This window comes from Beta vulgaris, chromosome 4 (assembly GCF_026745355.1).
Source record: "Beta vulgaris subsp. vulgaris cultivar EL10 chromosome 4, EL10.2, whole genome shotgun sequence".
Lineage (NCBI taxonomy): Eukaryota > Viridiplantae > Streptophyta > Magnoliopsida > Caryophyllales > Amaranthaceae > Beta > Beta vulgaris.
The window spans coordinates 55,252,734-55,275,977 of NC_079205.1; the positions used below are offsets into that span (position 1 = coordinate 55,252,734).

Genomic DNA, 23,244 nt, shown 5'->3' on the forward strand with positions numbered 1-23,244 from the left:
AAAAAACTTGTTTTGCTAATACGTTTATTAATGGAAATGGACATGATTCTTTGCTAAATATTGGATTTTTAAGTTGAAGTGGATATGATTTTAAAGTCCCTCATAACACGATGCTACACACTATAGTGTTTTTTTTTTTGCTAATTAAGTGAGTATATTGATTAAGAACATGCCAATTTACAACCTAACCTATCCTAAAGGAGGCAAACCAACTAGGATGGACTCCCATACCCTTTAGGATAGAGCAAACAAGAGGTTTACATTGTAATTGAGAGATCCCTTAACCACAATCTATCTCTCATAGTAGTTTTCTTTGGCAAAACACTATAGATTCTATCTATACATGTATGTTTAATCCTATACACATGTTTCTCCACTGTGTCCAGTTTGCTATTCCAAAGTACATCATTCCTTGCCCACCAGACTTGATACACAGTAGCACAGATAACAGCTGATTTAACTTGTCTTCTAAATCTTGATTCACTGTTCACCCTATCAATCAATCCCTGAATTGACAGATCATGTGATGGTAGTTGCAACCATTGTAAAATCCTCCTAAGTACAACTTTGCTGAAATGGCATTGGAAAAACAGATGGCTATGTGTCTCTTCAGCTGAACCACAAATCAGGCATGTAGCATCATCTAGCACACCCATTTTGGTTAGTCTCTCAGCTGTTTTCAGTCTGTTTAACATTACCATCCAACATAGAAATCTATGCTTTGGGATGTTCAATCTACCCCAAATAGCACTATGCCAACTTACATTTTGCTGCTCATTCAACAGCTTCTTGTATATCTCTTTAACTGAGTATACCCCCATATTCAAGATCTGAGGCAGAGAGATTTTCAACTTCAACTGATCTTTAACCTGGCAGATCATCTTCCAGTACCAGCTACACTGCTGAGGATGGTTATACTCCCACCAATCTGTCTCCTTTACATACTGCTCATGAACCCATCTTATTCATAAGTTGTCTTTCTTTAAGGCAATAGCCCACACATACCTCCCTAGTGCAGCCTGGTTCCAAAGCAAAGTGTTTTTGATTCCAACCCCACCCTCTTTTTTACTACAGCAAACTGCATCCCATTTTACATTCCCTGAACTTTGACTGTAATGTTCACCAGTCCAAAGATATGATCTGCATATCTTGTTTATATCTTGTAAAACTTTCCTGGGAATGATCATTATCTGTGCCCAATATACATGCAAACTCATGAGGACAGAATTCACCAAGCACAATCTTCCTTGATATGAAAGGTGTCTACTACTCCAACACCTAATTCTAGCTGTCATTTTATCCACAAGACCATCACACTCTTTGATGCTTAGTCTTTTATAACAAATAGGGACCCCCAGGTACCTAAAAGGAAACCTCCCCAAACTAAAGCCTGACATATTCAACAGCCTTTGAACTTCCTGCTGTTTAACTCCCACTGTGTACAGCTCAGACTTTTGCTTGTTGGCCTCTAATCCTGAAGTCTCAGAGAAATGAGTGAAACCTTGCAACATTCTCAGAACAGACTTGAACTCACCTTTACAACACATGATGATATCATCTGCAAAACACAGATGATTGATTTTGATACCAGTGCATCTAGGATGAAACTTGAAGTCCTCTTTCTCCCCCACTTTCTTCATTGTTCTACTGAAATATTCCATGCATATCACAAATAGCAGTGGTGAGAGGGGATCTCCTTGCCTAAGACCTCTCTTGCCTTTGAAAAAACCAACCAATTCCCCATTTATCATCAAAGAGAAGCTAGGAGTTTTAACACACTCCATAATCATCTCCACAAAATTGGAAGGGAATTTCATAGCTTGCAATAGCTCTTCAATAAAGCACCAGTCTATTGAGTCATAAGCTTTTTTTAGATCCATTTTGATGATACAACCTGGAGCAGCTGCTTTCTTCCCATAACTCTTGACAATATCTTGACAAATTAAGATATTGTGTGCTATAAATCTCCCTTTTATGAATGCTCCTTGATTTGCAGCTATGATATCAGGAAGAATCTTGCTTAATCTAGAACACAACAACTTGGTAATGCATTTGTATATAACATTGCAGCAAGCAATTGGTCTGAATTCAGTGACATTACCAGGGCATTTGACCTTTGGGATCAAAGCCAAAATAGTATGATTTATCTCTTTCAATAATTTTCTGGATTGAAAGAAGTCCAAGACAGCAGCAGTGCATTCATCACCTACAATACTCCATGTATCCTTGTAGAAAGCTGATCCATAACCATCAGGCCCTGGTGATTTATCACCAGGGATAGAAAAAATTGCCTGCTTCACTTCTTCAGGAGTAAAAGGAACCATTAGTATTTGACTTTGTTCTTCAGTTAAAACAGGTTTTACACACTATAGTGTTGATAAACTATTGCATACATTCACTACATTTTACTATATTTACAGGTTTTTATTAATCTATGGATGGAAATATTACTATACTTATATTAGAAAACATATAATTTTGTTTTATAAATCGAATTTTTTAGAGAAGGAATTGAGTTATTCAATTTAAGGAACAAAAATGATAGCCTACTTATGTTGAACTACTATAAATATAGAAAAGTGTAGATTTTCTCTTGTTATTCAAGGATAATTAAAAAAATTACGTTGTATGATACCTTATTCCATGACTAGGACCACAAGTAATATTCTTGATATCCAAATAATGACTACCATCTCCAATTGAAATACAGTCATCACCTGCATTCACCAACAATCAACATAATTTAGATAATTTTCACACCAAAAATAATATATATCTACATAAATAAATTTACATTATACATATATGAGAAAAAAAGAAGAAAGAAGTCAATTAGAATATAATTTTGTTCCAATAAGAAAAAATTTCCATTGGATATGACTAAATTGTGAATCATCACATCATTTGTATTCTCCACATGAATTCCATCAGTGTTAGGATTGTTATCGGGTGACTTTATGACAATAGAATCCACACTAACATTTTCACAAACGTCAAAACGAATATGAAATTGAGGACTATTTATGACTTTTTCTTGGGTGAGGTTTATCTAAAGAAAGCCTTATTCTATTATAATTATATGGGTATAGTTTATGTTCTCCTAGTGATTTATCCGCCATATTCATAAGTTCCAATATTATAGAACGAAGGTGATATACTTCGTGATGTATTTTTAGTTTGTGGATTCTTGGGTGTTATCAGCCAAGGACGATTGTTGTTCAGTAATCATTCAAAGATCTTGGCTAAACTATTACAATTTCCCGACTTCATTGTAAACTATTGATTTTCCAGCAATTCTATATTTTTTTCATTATATTTTTTCTTCCTGTTCCCGTTAAAAAGAAAATTTCTCCCCCTTTCTCTATATTTTTCTCTCTATCTTAGTAAATTGTTGAGAAATATTTATAATTTTTCTCTATCTTGAGTACAACAATACTACTTTTTAGGAGATAAAACACATTATCTTCTCTCTCTTCAAAATTTTCTCCCTGTTTCTCTGTATTTTTCACTCTCTATCTCATTAAATTTTTGAGAAATATTTTGAATTTTTTTTGTCCCAAACTACATTTAACTTTTCAGTTTTTGCGAGAAACTACATTAAAATAAAATTGTCGTCCCAAACTACATTTAACTTTTCAGTTTTTGCGAGAAACTACATTAAAATAAAATTGTCGTCCCAAACTACCTTAGTTTTACAGTTTTGTTGTTGACAACTATCTTATTTTGGTTTCCGGTGCTGACTTTTGTTTTTTCAGTTACAAATTATGGGAAAAACAAAATTACCCTTGTGGAAATTGCTTGAGATTCGAGGATATGGAGAGGGTGATTGTTTCAATTTTAATTGAAGTAGAAGAGGAAGTTAATGGTAGATTGGTGGTACAAGTGTCACAGAAATATGATAAAGAGAGCGCGCCCACACAAGAAAATGAGAAATTATGGTATGGAAAATTAAAAAAAGAATTTGAAGAGATCAAGTGATATAAAGTTACGATTAAAAATCGAAAAAAACAAAAGTCACCGTCGAAAATCGGCATAAGTTAGTTGTCAACAACAAAATGGTAATAGTAATGTAGGTTAGGACAACAATTTTTTTATAAAATAGTTTCTCGCAAAAACTTGAAAGTAAAAAAATAGTTTCGAACAATAAATTTAAATATTTATAAATTTATCTCTCTTGAGTAACACAACACTAGTCTTTAGGATGTAAAATAAATTATCTTTTCTCTCTCTTCAATACACTAACACTATCCCACTCTCTTGCATTTGGATTTATTTTTGAGGAGGTTGAGTCACGCACAATGTATTCTCTCTTTCCTCACTTTTAGTTGCAATCTCCACTCTCATTGTTGAGTTTCAGTAGTCAGTACTCCATTTCATTTTCATTTGTGGCGAAGACGACAATGAGGCTGAGTCGTCCATTAATTGGTAATAGCTTTCTTCCTTGCTCTCTCACTTCTTCTTCTTCTTCTTATTCCCTTTCCCCTTTCTTTTCTGCTTTTCATTTTCATTTTCAATTTCATTCACGCAATTATTACTCCATTGCAACTCATGAACATCGTAAGCTGTTTCTTCAATCAGTTAAAGAACACTGCAAATTAGGGTTTTCAAATCTCAATTTCCCCCTTTCTCTCTTTCATCAAATGACTTCATTGCACCCTCTTCCTTCTGTTATCGATTTCACTCAACTGTTTACTGCTATGTCTAAATTGAAACGCCTTCACCCTCACTCCACCATTATCTCTCTCATCAGAGACCTTGAATTCTCTGGTGTTCGACCCAATTGGTATTCATTGGGTATTCTCACCAATTGTTACTGCCATTTGGGCCGTGTTGATTTCGGCTTCTCTCTTCTCGCCAAAAGACTTAAGCTTGGTTACCCCTTTGATGGTGATTGTGTTATCTTTAATACCTTAATCAATGGCTTTATCCACTGTGATAAGCTTCCTCAAGCTCTTCAATTGCTCGATCAAATTGTTAAGCTAGGTTTCCAACCCGACATTGTTACCTATGGTGCTATTTTCAAAGGCCTTTGTCGGATTGGTGACAATGCTGCTGCCCTCCACTTGCTCAGGAAGATGCAATCTAGTCCTTGTCAGCCTGGTCTTGTCATATATAGCACCATTATTGATAGTCTTTGTAAGGATAGGCTGTTGAAAGAGGCCCTCGATTTGTTCACCGCCATGAAAAGTGAGGGCATTATACCTAATGTTGTCACTTATAACTCCTTGATTAGAGGTCTCTACAACTCCGGCTTCAAGGTCGAGGCTAAAGATATGCTAGCTGAGATGTTGGAGTGTAACATAACACCAGATGTTACCACCTTCAACATACTCGTTGACATGTTTTGCAAAGACGGGAATGTTGATGAAGCGCAAGCGATTCTAGACTACATGATTGAGAGAGGTGAGGTTCCAAATGTCATTACTTACAATGCTTTACTCGATGGTTATTGTTTGCGTGGTCAGATGGAGGATGCGGAAAAACTACTTGATTTGATGGCCAAGAATGGTTGTGAGCCTGATATTGTAAGTTTCAACACTTTGATTAATGGATACTGCAAGGCTAGAACCATTGACAAGGCACTCAATTTATTCCAAGAAATACTTCAAAAAGGAATAATGACACCTAATATTGTTACCTATACCACTCTTATTGATGGACTATGCAAAGTTAATAGACTCCCACTTGCACGTAAATTATTCATGGATATGCAAGTTCATGGAGTTACTCCTGATATTGTTACATATGCTTCATTGCTTGACAGCTTATGCAAAAATACGCTACTTGATGAGGCAAAAGCGTTACTTGAAGTTATGGAATATAATGTTGTTAAGCCTGATATTGTCATCTACAATATCCTGATGGGCAGTTTGTGTCAGGCTGGGAAACTTGAAATGCTGCAAAATTATTCTCCGATCTTGTATTGAAGGGCCTACAACCTGATGTTATATCATACATAATATTGATCAAAGGTTTTTGCAAGAAAAGGCTCATGAATGAAGCTGTTGAATTGTTGACAATAATGGAGGAAAATGGTTGTTATCCTGATCATCGTATCTATAATACAATTATCAGAGGATATATTGGCCTACAACCTGAACCTGATGTTAAATCATACAACATATTGATCAAAGGTTTTTGCAAGAAAATGCTCATGAATGAAGCTGTTGAATTGTTGACAATAATGGAGGAAAAGGTTGTTATCCTGATCATCGTATCTATAATACAATTATCAGAGGATATATTGTCAACAATGACCTATCAAATGCATTTTACTACTCTGAACTTATGGTGAGCAAGGGATATGAAGCTGAAGCTGATACTTTGTCGTTATTTATTGGCCTCTTGTCTTCTGATAATTTAAGTGACTCGGCCAAGGACCAGATAAGGAAATTCATCAAATGACTTGAATAAAAAAAGCAGGGTAATTATGACTAAAGTTTGGAGATATGCGAGATCTCAGTATAGTTGAGATGTACCCCCTTGTTGAGTTGTTGTTTGTAATGTCTAAAACGATACGAGTCAGGCGTTAGATTACTTGAGATTTTGCTTTTAGTTTCTCTGTCAACTTCATCTCATGTCCCTGATGACCATCTTATTGTATGACCTGTATTTCTGGTCCTTGGGCTGTTTGTTTCTTCAGTGTATTAAGTTGGATGTCTGCTAATAGTATATTGTGTTTTTGTTCTATTATAGAAGAAGTTGATGAAGCATCCTTTCACTGTGTTATTGTCGATTTAAGTTTCTCTCTTCTTGACAAAATCCAAGTTGGCTATTCCCTCATTGTGTCATGTTTCAACCTTAATCAATGGCTCTATCCACAGTGATATCCTATCTCCTAACTGAGAACAGAGGAATGACTGTTTGGCTAAATTTTTGTGCCAATAGTTAATGGGCCATTTTGGTGAGTTAACTATGGTTGAAACCCATTCTTCTCTTATTTTTGAATTTTGGTTCTTGGTGGACAAAATCTGAAAATCAGACAGTTTTACTATAGGCGTGCCTCACTATTTTTGTTGAAGGGTATTAGTTATTATTGTTTACTACATTTTGGGGTGTTTGACGATTAAAGTTTTAGAGTAAAAAGAGAGTTTTGAATCACTTTTAGAGGTTTTGACTAGTCAAAAACTCTAAAAGAGGTATTTGGTAAAAAAGAGTTTTAGAGAGAGTTTTGGAATAAAAACTTTCAAAATGAAAAAGCTCTTAATAGGAGCTTTTTCTCTAGAGGATTAGGTAATAATATGTTCAATGATTTTTTTTGCTATTTATGTCAAACAAGTTATTGTGGAAGTGGAAAGAAGACCATTTCAAGACTCAAGAGTGAGAGGGTGTCACTCCCTATATGCTATATCATCACAACACATGGTATTACTTCTACCGTTAACTTTTTAATTACTAATTCATTAAGATTAAATAATTAATCTGAAATTGTCAATAAATTTCATCACGGATGAAGCAACATACATTAAAGTTACTCTATTGTATGAGAATCATGTAGGAGTATTGGACTCCCACCTCCCAACCTCATGATTGGGAGTTCGATTCTCATCAACCCTATATTTGGAGTGTTTGTGTGGATATTTGCTTTGCGTGGATATTTACTTCTGGGTATAAATCTTCATTTTTCAGTCTCTAGAAGTTCACTTATGGGTTGGGGAACAGAGGCAAAAGATACACTAGCAGAGATGTTGGAACGTAAAATAACACCGACTTTCAACATGCTTGTTGACATGCTAGAAACATTAACAAGACACTATAGTTTTTTGAAATCTTAATACTTATTCCAAGAATTGTTTCCAAGTGATCTCTTAGTTTCAATCTATTGTCTACATGGAAATGCACCTGTCATTTATTATAATACAACATTTGAGGTTGATTGGCTTAGTTACAGAGGAGGTTGTAGGTACTTCAGGTACTTGTGATAGTTCTCATCTCTAAGTAGCCACTATAGTTTTTTTAAAAATCTTAATACTTATATAATTCTATACTGTATGTAATATTTGGATCTAATCAAACTATAGTGGTGGAGTCTAATGCTAGAGTCGCATAATTAATGTATTTTGATAACCTTTTGGTAAAATTTTGATATTTGAATCACCTGAATTGATGTTATAAGACGAGTATTTATTTCCTCCATACAAAAAAAATCCCAAATTATTATGATGGTCTTTAGGTTGGTTATAATTACTAAGATTAAGGTTAATAGAATCCACCTTATTTCTCCATAAATTTGTATTACAATAGAATCTCTTTAAGAAAATAAGTGGTATGGTCTCCAATTGTTTAGTAAATTACCTTGCAACTGGTGTTTCCTATTGAAGTTTTATTTTTGTAAGCCTAACTTAAAATATGTAGAAAAGATTCTTCAATCTTGACAAGTCTTTTAAACATGAATATCTGTTGTGCTTTGTGTAAAACTTCTATTTTCCATAGACACATACACTTATTTCTAACTCGGAAAATGAGGTGTTTGGAACAGCTTAATGTGCAATGGTAGAATATATCCTTCAATACTTGAACAAATAAGCGCTTGAAAGGGAGATCAAAGAAATGGATATGTAGCTCATTTTAATGAACGTGATTGAATGAATAACAACTTTAACTTTCCATTTATATTGTGTTTTAGCGACGTTAAGCTTTTTCTATGTCATAATATTAAGTTTAAGAATCATTTTGTCAATTGTCATATCTAGGCTATGGAGTATCTATTGAGATGTGGGGAATTAAGAGGTCAGAGTTCTATTATGATGTGCAGAACAAGGAGGTTATGGTATTATTCTTTTCTATTATTGCATGTTTCTTTTGACCAATATTTTATACTCAATATTCCAGTCATTTGAATTAAGATGGGATTAGTAGCAAATGAGGATGGAAAATTGCTGAGACTATTTGTAACTAGCTTTTGGCCCGTGCAAAATGCACGGGAATTTTTTGTTTTGTAAGAATATTTACATTCCAACAATACTGAATACGTGCATATATTTCATGTTTGCGTCAAAAGTTGATAAATTATAAGATAATGAATCGTATATTCGATGTTATTTCCCCTTAGATTATGTTATATAAATTTATAAAGTGATTGACTTATTAAAGACATTAACTGCTCCTTTGTCTAACTATGTATTTACTTCTTAAAGAAATTAGACGTTTAAAGTATATGATATACTTTTTCTTTTTTTTTTCTTTGGCCTAATATTAACTTTCACCCAACAAAATACATGGCCATCTTTATGTAGCAAATCGAATTCTCCCAATTTGAAAACCAGTTATGCAATTTAGACCCATAAATTTCGATTAGAATAAATTGACCTCTAATGTTTTATTCCATGTTTAATATTAACCCCATGTTTTTAAAAGGTTTAAGGATGTTTTTTTAAATTGGTATGATTCTGCTGCGCCATTCCAAGCATAATATACTTTATCTTTTTACACGCTTATATAAAGTGGTTTGCACGACTACACATGTTATTATATGATTGTCTTTTTTTATTTTTATTTTCTCGAAACTGGTTACATAATTAATGGAGTTCTAGTCGTCGACGAATTTTGTTTATGAAATTTGAAAAGAAGGATATTAAGTTAGTTATAAAGCTTTATAATATATGTTGCACGTAAATTAATTAAAATTAGGACTACTAATTTAGATTTAGATAGACTCGTCCAATATATGCAGTTATTCTATGTATCTCTTATTTTGCCACACATTTTTATCAAGTTTTTAAAAATGTTTCAAGTAACTATAAGCTATAAGATGTCTTATTATTAATTTCATATGCTATAACATTGAAATAGTTTTTTATATCAAACATTTCTTAACTGAATCGTTTTAATTGACTCCTAATTTTTCTTTTATGTTGATTGTCAAATAATGTTTTTATATATAATCACCAGTTCAACAGGTACAATACTTATATGAAGACAACTTATTTACTTAATTAAGTGACCAATATTGACTTAAAAGTGACCCATTTTGAATAATGACTACCATCATCAAATTTTTTGAGATAAACTTAATAAACTAAATGTTCACATATATACTTAGCTTGTACCAATGAACTTAGCAAATGGGTATAATTTAGGGGTGTTTAGGAAAACCCACCCTGAATTATCCGTCCCGAAAAATCTGATGACCCGCAACAAAAAAACCGGGTATCAAATCTGATGTTTTTTGTCGGGTCGGGTTAAAATTCGTGAACCGGGTCGAGTGATGGGCCACATATATACAATAAATGGGTACCTCGAGTACCCGAACCTCTTGTTTCCCAATTCTTTTTTGGTATTGAAGTCCTCCCGACTTTAGTTTTACCTTTTAAGTTTATAGGTTTTTCACTTTTCAATAGCTTTCGATTTAATTTAATTTTTTTTCATTAATTTATTTTTTTTTTCTCTCCTCATGTCATAGTTGTTGATCCAAGGTCCAAGAAGTGCATTGGCAAAAGCACAAAAAAGTGGGTAAAGTATTTAGCTACGGAGTAAGTATGTATTAAATTTGACAATTTATGAAGAAGAATATTGTCTTAATTATGTAAGTGAAGATTAATTTTTTATTCTAATTATGTAAGCTGATATATGGATGATGGCTAAAATCTATATTTGAAACCCCAGGCCTAAAGTAATGGGTCATCCACCGAAGATAAGAAATATATTTTGCTTATTTAATAGTAGTATATAAATTGTAATATAAATAAAAAGTACTACTTACATAGCCGGTATATAATGCCACGGTTTATATTTAATTTGCTAAAATTAAGGAATCATTTTTTGATATAATTGATTTATAAATCACAATTGTGTGAGATACTATTTCATTGATTGCCAATATTCTCTTTGCTATAATCACGGATCAAATTTGGTTATAATTGATTTCTTTCCTTCTATGTCAATTTGTGAAAAAATGATTGGCAATCATGCTTAAATCAACAGGATTTGCAAGATATCATTTATGTCAATGACACGTGGCAAATGAATGAGATGGTTCGAAAATCCAAGAAGCAATGAGAGGCTTTGAATAATATGAAGATGCCACATAGGATAATTTTTTCTTGCTTTAATATTATATATGATTTTGAGTTGGAAACAACTGAAGTGGTAAGTTAATCTTTATTATTGCTTCTAAGTATCTATTGAGATGTGGAGAACAAGGAGGCCAGAGTTTATTTTTTGGGCAACTACAAAATTATTATGTCATTATTTTGCTGAGCTAATTAAAAGTGAATTTGAAATGTCTATGATGGGGGAATTAAGTTTCTTCCTAGGTCTACAAATCAAGCAACTGGAAAATGGCATAATGGTACATCAACACAAATATGTGAAGGAGCTTTTGAAGAAGTATGGTATGGAAGACTCAAAAACTTATCCTACACCTGTACCTACTGCTCTTAAGTTAGATATGGACGAAAATGGTAAGAAAGTAGATGAAACAATCTACAGAGGTATGATAGGCTCTCTTCTCTACTTGACATCAAGTTGACCAGATATTCTGCACAGTGTATGCCTCTGTGCCAGATTTCAGTCCTGCCCAAAGTAATCACACCTCAAAGCTGTCAAACGAATACTTAGATATTTAAGAGGCACTAATAACTTATATCTATGTTGCCGCCGCTTCTTGTTGTGCACAGGTATTATGGGTAAGACAACAACTTCGAGATTTCGGAATTATGATTGATAATGTGCCCATTATGTGTGATAATACTAGTGCTATTAACATCTCGAAAAAGCCTGTTCAACATTCACGAACTAAGCATATAGAAATCAAATATCATTTCTTACGTGATCATGTAGAGAAAGGTAACATTGCCCTTGAATTTATTTGTACTGAGGACCAAATAGCTGATATTTTCACTAAACCACTTGCTCGTGAAAGATTTGAAAAACTTAGAGTAGCTTTGGGATTGATTTCTGGAACTTAGCTGCTTTATATGTTTAATTGACCTCCTTTACATGTCTCAATAAGCTCGAAAGATTTTACCTAAACTAAGTTAGAAAGAACCTTATCATAAGTCAAGACTCCTACAAAGGCTATTGATGTTGTCCTGATAATCTACACCTAAGTTGCCTCATGAAAATTCCCTAAACAATCATATAAGTGTCACCAATTTTTTTTTTCAAAAATACTGATGTAATCCCCCACATTTTTAAAGGATTTTCATAAATATATTAAAGTATTTATGTAGTTATATTTAAATCCAAATGAGTTTGGAAAATGATTTGACTTTTAAAAAGGGTTGACTATTTTTAAAAGTCAACTAAAAACATTTTCATACCTTAATAAAATTGAAAATGTTTTAATTAAGCATGTCTTAATAAAAGCTTTAAGTATTAAAAGTATTTATTTAAAAAGAAGTTTAATGGAATCGAAACTCCTAAAAGGATAAAAAGGAAAAGAGTCCTATTGATGATTAAAGTCCTAAGTTGATCATCTTATTAATCATCAAATCTTTTTTTAAATCTTATCTCTTTTCCTAAACCTAAAAGGATTAGCCTTTTTGTAAATATCCTAATACCCAATTATTTTATTTCACACAAAGATTATTTTCTCTCTCCTCACACTCAATAATTTCGCCACTTTCTATTCTCTCTCCTCATGGTTTTCTTTTCTTCCCTTCACTCGTTTTTTTCTCTCACCCGAATCTGATTGGCCAGATTTCTCATAGTTCCGTTTATTTTTAGCCAAAACTTCCTTCTTGAAAGTTGTAGATCTCGAAAAGTTATTGAACTTAGGCTCAAGAATCACTCAATTCCGATTCTTACTCAATTAGTTATGGCCTCTGCAAGTTTCGCAATTCTGCTGCCATATTTCACTCGGGATTTCGGTATTTCACTATTTTTCTCCGTTTTTCTTTTGATTCTTTTCCTCGTTTTCTTATATATTGACTTCATATATATTATATATTGAATATTAATATTTTCGATTTGTTATTATTTTTAGATTGAAGTTTTAATCATTAAAGCATGGATTTTTAGAGTTTTAATTACTATAAAACCATAGTAGCATATTAGATACTATGAGATTGATTTAGATTATGATTTTAAACACGTTTATATACGTTTAAAGAAGGTTTTATGATTTTAAAAGTTGCTGGAATTTTAGAAAGAGTTTTATTAATGGAGTTTTAAGATTTTTAATTACTAGTATGGTAGTACTATGCTAGGAATTAAAAGTTATTGAAGTTTTGATATTAAAATAAGCTTTTGAATATATTTAAAGGGGATTTTAAATATTTTAAAGCTGCTGTATTTTTAATTAAGAGTATTGATTTTAGTTTATATTAATTTTTAGGCGGAGAATCTTTCGTAGGAGACTTTTAACGTTTTAAAAGTGGCCTACGGGCTAGTATATAAAGGTACGTACATAGTCTACGTGCTATATGGTTAGAAACATGCTTTAGGGATGTTTTTATTTGTAGTATCATGTATAGGACCTTGTTGTTCATATATATGATTTACTGAGATTGCTTTACATGTTATTGCCTGTGTGCTACATGTAAACTAAGAATATGTATAGTAGATTGTTTGTATGGAAGTTTGATGCAAGCAGATAAGTTTAGTTTGGTATTAATTCGTGAGTGAATTAATGTAGTGAATTGGAATCATGTGTTACATAGATTCTTTGAAGTTATTTATTTATCTTATAAGAACCGTGGATCTTATTTGGTAATTATGAGTTATACCTATATAAAGGTACAATTTACTGTTGGCTAGGTTCAACAGACAAGTTAGTAAAGAATAAAAGAAGTTAAAAGAGTCTTGAATGATAAGTTGTGAACTTGTTAATTCTAAGATAAAAAGGAGTTTTGTGATTTATGTGATTATTAGTTATATATGTGTGTGCTTGGTTGGTGTCAACACAAGTATAAAAATGAATGCAACGTAAAGTGAAACGAGATAGGTTATAGACTTTAGACTGGTGCACGTCTAGAGTTGGACACTAAGGGTTGGGATACATAGTCCGCCGTGATATGTATTTTCCTAGGATTGGATTGATCACCTTTCCTTTTTAGCTCAAAGGTTCCTCGATATCGCAGGTCAATTGGAATATGTGGTAGCTCCCATATCTCCTACTTCAGTATAGACAACTCGTCCCATAACTATTCCATTTAAAGAAGAAATAAAAGTTTAGAGTCTAGTTCAGTAAGAGTCATCTGCAGTTGTTATATGCTTATTATTATTTGGTTTTTGTAGTATCATGTTTAGGATTATTTATGCTGATATGTAGTACTCAGCTTTGCTGATTACGTGCTTGTCTGTGTTTGTGATCATGGCTTTGCCTATTGATCCTGTGGTGATCCTTCGGGGGAGCAGAGTCAAGAAAGCATTGACATTACAGGTTCGAAGATGCATACCATGGGGAATCTGGAATGGAGAGGCTTTTGTACATTAGTAGTATTTAAGTTGTTTCTAGGAATTTATATTTTCAGACTTTAGCTTAAGTTGGTGTGTTTCAGTTCAAACATTGTTTGGTTCTTATTTCATAAGTTTAATAAAGTTGATTTTGTTTTAATAAGTTTTCCGCTGCAAAATTCTGGGTAAGCCTAAACGTTTTCACACGGGCGATAATGCCTGGGTAATTCTCTAGATTTGTTATAAAGGTATTTTCTAGAAAGAGAGAATTATCGGGGTGTTACAACTGAGATGTTGCTTTGCATAAAATACAAAAACATTTTTTTTTTTTTAAAAAAAAAATTCAAAATTTTTTCCAAAAATTTTAGGCTGCCATGTTCAATTGTACTCCCTAACCCACCAAACACCAAACCAAACACACGCCCAGCACAAAACCCACCCTTCCCAAACCTGTGTCTTTCCATCTTCCCCCCCAAACCCACCTAAACCTTCCTTTCCCAACCTTAACCACCTTCAAAATCTGAACAACCTTTCATTTTCTTTCAACTCTCTTTAAACCCACACCTATGGCGAGAAGGAAAACTACCCGGCGGCCCCTCCAGAAAACCGCCGTCGCCACCTCGTCTCCTCCTCCTTCACCAGATCCGCCTTCACCCCCTTCCCGTGACCTAACTCCTCCACCCTCTCCTCCTCGTGACTCACCCCTCACACACTCACCGGAGAAAACCGTTACCAAGAACACTCCACCCTCTCGACAAAAAACTCCGGTAAAACCCTCTCCTCTCAAGAAAACTCCGGTCAAAAAGCCTCCTCTCAAGAAACCTCCGGTCAAACGGCCTCCTTTCAAGAAACCTCCGGTCAAAACGCCTCCTCTCAAGAAAACTCCGGCCAAAAAACCCCCACCGAAAAAACCTCTGAACAAGAAACTGGGTTCGTCACCGGTTCTGGATTCCGGCGAGGAGCACGTGTCCACGTCGAATTCCGCTGCTACATCTTCTGGCACTGCTCAAACTCGAAAAAGAAAGGTCTCCGATAAGCCTAGTTCATCTAACCCCCCTCCTTCGAAAACGAAAAAAACACAAGTTCTACATTCTTCCACTTCGGTTAAGATTTTATCCGGTCGAGTCTTTCCAATGCTTTGGCTTAAAAAACCTGGGTTTAAGTTTCTGTCTGATGCATTAAAGAGTCAAGGTTGGTTGAACTTGCTGAATTCTATGGATGGTATATATGTTGATGAGGTTACTCAGTTTTATGAAAATTTGGTTGTTAATGAGAGTTTGGTTCTAACCTCTACTGTGAATGACATTGGGATTACTTTATCTGTGGACGAATTGGCTCAATTACTAGGTGTTCCCAATAGTGGGTTTTCGGATTATACAACCTAGGCGTGGCCTTTTGTTCCTGATGTGGACAATGCCACGATTAGTCGCACTATATCTGACCGCCCTCTGCTCAAATCTTTTCTGCTTCTATGCTTCCTGCTATTTCAAGTTGATTCGTAGCTTGATTACAAAGACCCTTCTTCCCCGTATAGAAAACCGTGGAGATTGTTTAATTATGGACCAAGTTTTAATCTGGTTGTTATCTCATGGACATCCCATAAACCTTCCTCACCTGATGATCTCACATATGGGTCATTTGTCCTCTTCTTCTCCCTATTATCCATATGGGATGTGGCTTACTAGAGTGTTTAAAGCGTTTGATGTGTTGATCCCTACTTCTAAGGGAGTTCCTTGTACTGACACTATGAGCGATGGGATGCTCAGTAGAATGGAGCTGTGTATCATGGGTTAAGAGTTACTGAAAAAAGATTTCGTGGGGTTTCAACCGAAAGAGGCTTGTGCGGGTTGTCTTAAGATGAATGAGGAGATGCGGGTTCTGAAACAACAACAGCAGCAGACATTGGCTCGTCTGAGAGCTTTTGAGACTCTTGCAGCACAACGGCACCGTCAACTTCTCTCTGCTGTCCTTCTCAAACCATCCCCACCCTGATCCTAGGTGTCCTATGATATTGGCTAGTCTTGTACTTTTTTGCTAAAACTTGTCTGTTTTCACAAATTGGTTTTTGGTTTGTTGTGATACTTTATGATATATTTTGGTTGTCAGAGGATTGTGAATTGGTGATGATTGTAGCACCAGCATCACTAGCTAGCTTAGTAGAGCTATTGATTATTTTGGAATGTTCTAACTACGTGCATGGCTTTTTTGTCTTCTCGTACTTTTTGAGGATGCCAAAAGGGGGAAAAAAGATCTATATAATATTATGCTTTGTAACAGTAAGATATTTTCATTGCTACTTTGAGAATCGAATATAAAAATGAGCATGTGGAAACAAGTGGGAATTGAAAGCTATTAATCTAATGTATGGATAGGTTATAAAGGGTAAGTGAATAACAATAACATATGCATCATACCTTGAGGGGGAATAAAAGAGAATATCATATGCATACTTTGAGGGGGAACAAGTCATTATCTAACAATATTATATTGATAGTTTGTCATCATCAAAAAGGGGGAATTTGTTGTGCATGTAATATATTATGTTTTGATGATGAAAATTAATATAATATGTTATCGTATGAAAGTATGTAACAGTTGAAACAGATGCATGAAGAAAGGAATTAATAAATGAAGACTTTGAAGAAAAGAAGAATCAAGATTGAAGTCAAGTTTATATGTTCCTTAGAATAGTTACTTTGTGTAAAAATGTAATAGGCTTGAATTAGGTGATATACTATGTGCTAAATATAGAAATATAAAATTAGTATAATTATTATTTTCTTAGAGTTAAGAAAATAAATAATTGTAGTAATATTATATGTCTATATAAAAAGGAAATTAGTTTATGAAATAAGATAAAAGATTTTCATAAAAAATGTTTTAGAAAAAGAATTTTATAAAAAACGTGGTTTTAGAAAAATATTTTTACAAACGTGTTTTATGAAAATAATTTTATGAAAACGAGTTTTAGAAAAGAATTTCAGTAAACAACGTAATTTGGTTTTCAAAAAGGATTTGGAAAATATTTTTTGATAAAAACAGAATTTTAGTTGAAAAGAAAATCTAATATGAAAAACTTATCTTTTTGAGATTAAAGATAAAGATAGAAAAAGATAAAGTTTGTTTTTCTAAAAAGAGAGTTTTATCCCTTAAATTAAGGATTAAAAGATAAAGATATTTTTGAAGGATTTTCGTCCAAACCAAGTCCTATAAAAGGGATTTATAATTCACTTTTAGATCTCATGTTTTCAGAGAGAAAAATCGGAGATATTAAGAGCTGAAAACTATTTCCTTACGCACAGAGTATAGCACTGTTTGAGTCAGATTCAAGTAACGATTATACGAGTGTAATTGTCCTCTAATTGCTTGACTAAGAAGCACAAGTTTGAGGATTCTTTTTTCTGTAATTTCACTATTATAGAAAGTGTCAATTCTTAGAGTTAAGAGTTGGCTAGCACTACTAGGGTTAGTAGTGAGTGAGTCTTATTGTATCAAGAGGTTGGTATCTTAAGATTCAAAGAAATAAAGAGTTTTGTTTCGTGTGGACGTAGATCTCAGAGGTGACATTGAACCACGTTATATTCTGTGTTTGTGCATCAAATTCTACATAATTTAAGTTTTAGTTTTCGCAAAAACTCAAATCAGATATTTACGATTATTTCGCACAGTGGCTGGCACTATGCAATAACAAAGGTTTTGCGAAAATCGATCAAATTTCGTCACTCAATTCAACCCCCCCTTCTTGAGTGTCACCTTGGGTTCCAACACAATTGTTTCCAAGTGATCTCTTAGTTATAGGATTATGCCCAAAAAAAAAATAGGTGATACTGAAGTCAAAATATGATATGTGATGATTGGAAGCTGGAGGCAGAACATATGTAGGAAATTTTCCTACTTATGGATATGGATGCAACAGGATTCATAGCACTCCCCTTAGGCCTGTGGCTCCTGATGCTCTCCTTTGGTTCTTTACAGAAGGTTATGTTTTTCCCCTCGATGCGCTTACCCCGCCCTAGCTTACAGCATCTGAAGAGAACGCCTTCGTTTCCAGCAGTTGGTAGATGGGATTATCCTATCCATCCATTCTTTCGATGTAATTAGACTGTGTAGTGTGTAGTGTGTAGTATATAGTATATTCTGTTGATTTGATTAGTAGGTAGATGGAATTAACCTACCTATGAATTGGTGCACGAATCTAAAATGTGTTGACATATGGAATGTTAGAAAATATTTCTTATATTTCCTAGAATATAAATGGTAGAAGATGATCAAGTTTATAATTTCATTTTGTTATTATATAGTAGTGGGAGCACAAAGCTTTATTAAAATGTGTTGACATATGGTCCTAAGTTCAGTTTAGTTGTTTTATGCCGAAGAGAACATGCCTTAAAACTAAGTTCTATTGTTTGAGAGGTATCACTTTTCTATATGGATTAATATTGACTAGATAAACCTACTTTTTACTAATTGAAACTTGTTTTGCTAATGGATGTCAAAAAAAAAAACTTGTTTTGCTAATACGTTTACTAGGTGGAAATGGACATGATTCTTTGCTAAATAGTGGATTTTTAAGTTGAAGTGGACATGATTTTAAAGTCCCTCATAACACGATGCTACACATTATAGTGTTGATAAACTATTGCATACATTCACTACATTTTACTATATTTACAGGTTTTATTAATCTATGGATGGAAATATTACTATACTTATATTAGAAAACATATAATTTTGTTTTATAAATCGAATTTTTTAGAGAAGAAATTGAGTTATTCAATTTGAGGAACAAAAATGATAGCCTACTTATGTTGAACTACTATAAATATAGAAAAGTGTAGATTTTCTCTTGTTATTCAAGGATAATTAAAAAAAATTACGTTGTATGATACCTTATTCCATGATTAGGACCACAAGTAATATTCTTGATATCCAAATTATTACTACCATCTCCAATTGAAATACAGTCATCACCTGCATTCACCAACAATCAACATAATTTAGATAATTTTCACACCAAAAATAATATATATCTACATAAATAAATAAATTTATAAATTTATATTATACATATATGAGAAAAAAATAAGAAAGAAGTCAATTAGAATATAATTTTGTTCCAATAAGAAAAATTTACCATTGGATATGACTGAATTGTGAATCATCACATCATTTGTATTCTCTACATGAATTCCATCAGTATTAGGACTGTTTTGTGACAATAGAATCCACACTAACATTTTCACAAACGTCAAAACGGATATGAAATTGAGGACTATTTATGACTTTTTCTTGGGTGAGGTTTATCTAAAGAAAGCCTTATTCTATTATAGTTATATGGGTATAGCTTATGTTCTCCCAGTGATTTGTCCGCCATATTCATAAGTTCCAATATTATAGAACGAAGGTGATATACTTCGTGATGTATTTTTAGTTTGTGGATTCTTTGGGTGTTATCGGCCAATGACGATTGTTGTTCAGGTAATCATTCAAAGATCTTGGCTAAACTATTACAATTTCCCGACTTCATTGTAAACTATTGATTTTCCAGCAATTCTATATTTTTTTCATTGTATTTTTTCTTCCTATTCCCGTTAAAAAAAAAACCTCCCCCTTTCTCTATATTATTCTCTCTATCTTAGTAAATTGTTGAGAAATATTTATAATTTTTCTTTATCTTGAGTACCACAACACTACTTTTTAGGAGATAAAGCACATTATCTTCTCTCTCTTCAAAATTTTCTCCCTCTTTCTCTGTATTTTTCACTCTCTATCTCATTAAATTGTTGAGAAATATTTTGAATTTTTTTGTCCCAAACTACATTTAACTTTTAAGTTTTTGCGAGAAACTACATTAAAATAAAATTGTCGTCCCAAACTACCTTAGTTTTACAGTTTTGTTGTTGACAACTATCTTATTTCGGTTTTCGGCGCTGACTTTTGTTTTTTCAGTTACAAATTATGGGAAAAACAAAATTACCCTTGTGGAAATTGCTTGAGATTCGACGATATGGAGAGGGTGATTGTTTCAATTTTAGTTGAAATAGAAGAGGAAGTTAACAGTAAATTGGTAATAGCAATGTAATTTAGGATAACAATTTTTTTATAAGATAGTTTCTCACAAAAAACTTAAAAGTTAAAAATAGTTTCCAACAATAAATCTAAACATTTATAATTTTATCTCTCTTGAGTAATACAACACTAGCATTAGGATTTTTTTTTTGAGGAGGTTGAGTCACGCACAATGTATTCCTTCTTTCCTCTTCTCCACTTCTCCACTTCTCCACTGTCCTTGTTGAGTTTGAATACTGCATTTCATTTGTGGCGAAGACGACAATGAGGCTGAGTCGTCCATTAATTGGTAATAGCTTTCTTCTTCTCTCTTCTTTTCTTTCTTCTTTTCCCTTCCTTTCTTTGTCTTTTTCATTTTCATTTTCATTCACGCAATTATTACTCCATTGCAACTCATGAACATCGTAAGTTGTTTCTTCTATCAGTTAGAGAACACTGCAAATTAGGGTTTTCCAATCTCAATTTTCCCCTTTCTCTCTTTCATCAATTGATCTCTTTGTGTCCCCTCCCTTCTATTATTGTTTTCACTCAACTCTTCACTGCCATGTCCAAATTGAAAGCCCTTCAACCTCACTCTACCCTTATCTCTCTACTCAGAAACCTTGAATTGTCAGGTATTCGACCCGATATGCACTCTATTGGTATTCTCGCCAATTGTTACTGTCATTTGGGCCGTGTTGATTTCGGCTTCTCTCTTCTCGCCAAAAGACTTAAGCTTGGATACCCCCTTGATCGTGATTGTGTTATCTTTAATACCTTAATTAATGGCTTTATCCACTGTGATAAGCTTCCTCAAGCTCTTCAATTGCTCGAGCAAATTGTTAAGCTAGGTTTCCAACCCAACATTGTTACCTATGGTGCTATTTTCAAAGGCCTTTGTCGGATTGGTGACAATGCTGCTGCCCTCCACTTGCTCAGGAAGATGCAATCTAGTCCTTGTCAGCCTGGTCTTGTCATATATAACACCATTATTGATAGTCTTTGTAAGGATAGGCTGTTGAAAGAGGCCCTCAACCTGTTCACCGCCATGAAAAGCGAGGGGATGATACCTGACGTTATCACTTATAACTCCTTAATTAGAGGTCTCTACAACTCTGGCTCCAAAGTCGAGGCTAAAGATGTTTTAGCGGAGATGTTGGAGTGTAACATAGCACCAGATGTTATCACCTTCAACATACTTGTTGACATGTTTTGCAAAGACGGGAATGTTGATGAAGCGCAAGCTATTCTAGACTACATGATTGAGAGAGGTGAGGTTCCAAATGTCATTACTTACAATGCTTTACTCGATGGTTATTGTTTGCGTGGTCAGATGGAGGATGCGGAAAAACTACTTGATTTGATGGCCAAGAATGGTTGTGAGCCTGATGTTGTAAGTTTCAACACTATGATTAATGGATACTGCAAGGCTAGAAACATTGACAAGGCACTATACTTATTCCAAGAAATACTTCAAAAAGGAATAATGACACCTAATGTTGTTACCTATACCACTCTCATCGATGGACTATGCAAAGTTAATAGACTCCCACTTGCGCGTAAATTATTCATGGATATGCAAGTTCATGGAGTTACTCCTGATATTGTTACATATGCTTCATTGCTTGACAGCTTATGCAAAAATACGCTACTTGATGAGGCAAAAGCGTTACTTGAAGTTATGGAATATAATGTTGTTAAGCCTGATATTGTCATCTACAATATCCTGATGGGCAGTTTGTGTCAGGCTGGGAAACTTGAAGATGCTGCAAAATTATTCTCCGATCTTGTATTGAAGGGCCTACAACCTGATGTTATATCATACATAATATTGATCAAAGGTTTTTGCAAGAAAAGGCTCATGAATGAAGCTGTTGAATTGTTGACAATAATGGAGGAAAATGGTTGTTATCCTGATCATCGTATCTATAATACAATTATCAGAGGATATATTGGCCTACAACCTGAACCTGATGTTAAATCATACAACATATTGATCAAAGGTTTTTGCAAGAAAATGCTCATGAATGAAGCTGTTGAATTGTTGACAATAATGGAGGAAAATGGTTGTTATCCTGATCATCGTATCTATAATACAATTATCAGAGGATATATTGTCAACAATGACCTATCAAATGCATTTTACTACTCTGAACTTATGGTGAGCAAGGGATATGAAGCTGAAGCTGATACTTTGTCGTTATTTATTGGCCTCTTGTCTTCTGATAATTTAAGTGACTCGGCCAAGGACCAGATAAGGAAATTCATCAAATGACTTGAATAAAAAAAGCAGGGTAATTATGACTAAAGTTTGGAGATATGCGAGATCTCAGTATAGTTGAGATGTACCCCCTTGTTGAGTTGTTGTTTGTAATGTCTAAAAACGATACGAGTCAGGTGTTAGATTACTTGAGATTTTGCTTTTAGTTTCTCTGTCAACTTCATCTCATGTCCCTGATGACCATCTTATTGTATGACCTGTATTTCTGGTCCTTGGGCTGTTTGTTTCTTCAGTGTATTAAGTTGGATGTCTGCTAATAGTATATTGTGTTTTTGTTCTATTATAGAAGAAGTTGATGAAGCATCCTTTCACTGTGTTATTGTCGATTTAAGTTTCTCTCTTCTTGACAAAATCCAAGTTGGCTATTCCCTCATTGTGTCATGTTTACAACCTTAATCAATGGCTCTATCCACAGTGATATCCTATCTCCTAACTGAGAACAGAGGAATGACTGTTTGGCTAAATTTTTGTGCCAATAGTTAATGGGCCATTTTGGTGAGTTAACTATGGTTGAAACCCATTCTTCTCTTATTTTTGAATTTTGGTTCTTGGTGGACAAAATCTGAAAATCAGAC

The 23,244-nt window shown here is 33.8% G+C and overlaps 2 protein-coding genes and 1 pseudogene across 2 annotated transcripts; all 3 read left to right on the top strand.

The window, feature by feature from the left end:
* The first annotated feature begins 4,501 nt into the window (after window positions 1-4,501).
* On the top strand, window positions 4,502-6,721 carry LOC125496292 (putative pentatricopeptide repeat-containing protein At1g12700, mitochondrial; annotated as a pseudogene).
* Window positions 6,722-14,906: 8,185 nt separating this feature from the next.
* On the top strand, window positions 14,907-15,725 carry LOC130591201 (early nodulin-11-like). The gene has a single exon (XM_057394142.1). It carries the CDS (start codon window positions 14,907-14,909, stop codon window positions 15,723-15,725), a length of 819 nt encoding a protein of 272 aa, XP_057250125.1.
* Window positions 15,726-20,761: 5,036 nt separating this feature from the next.
* LOC104890729 (putative pentatricopeptide repeat-containing protein At1g12700, mitochondrial) lies at window positions 20,762-22,988 on the top strand (the record flags this gene model as incomplete). The annotated part of the gene is made up of 1 exon (XM_048642338.2): window positions 20,762-22,988. A coding segment is annotated over one exon (1,902 nt), but the record flags the coding sequence as incomplete, so codon positions are not given.
* Between the last annotated feature and the right edge of the window lie 256 nt (window positions 22,989-23,244).

What these genes read in the sequence shown, in the direction of transcription:
- LOC130591201 (XM_057394142.1), top strand. Translation starts at nt 14,907, where the DNA reads ATGGCGAGAAGGAAAACTACCCGGCGGCCCCTCCAGAAAACCGCCGTC.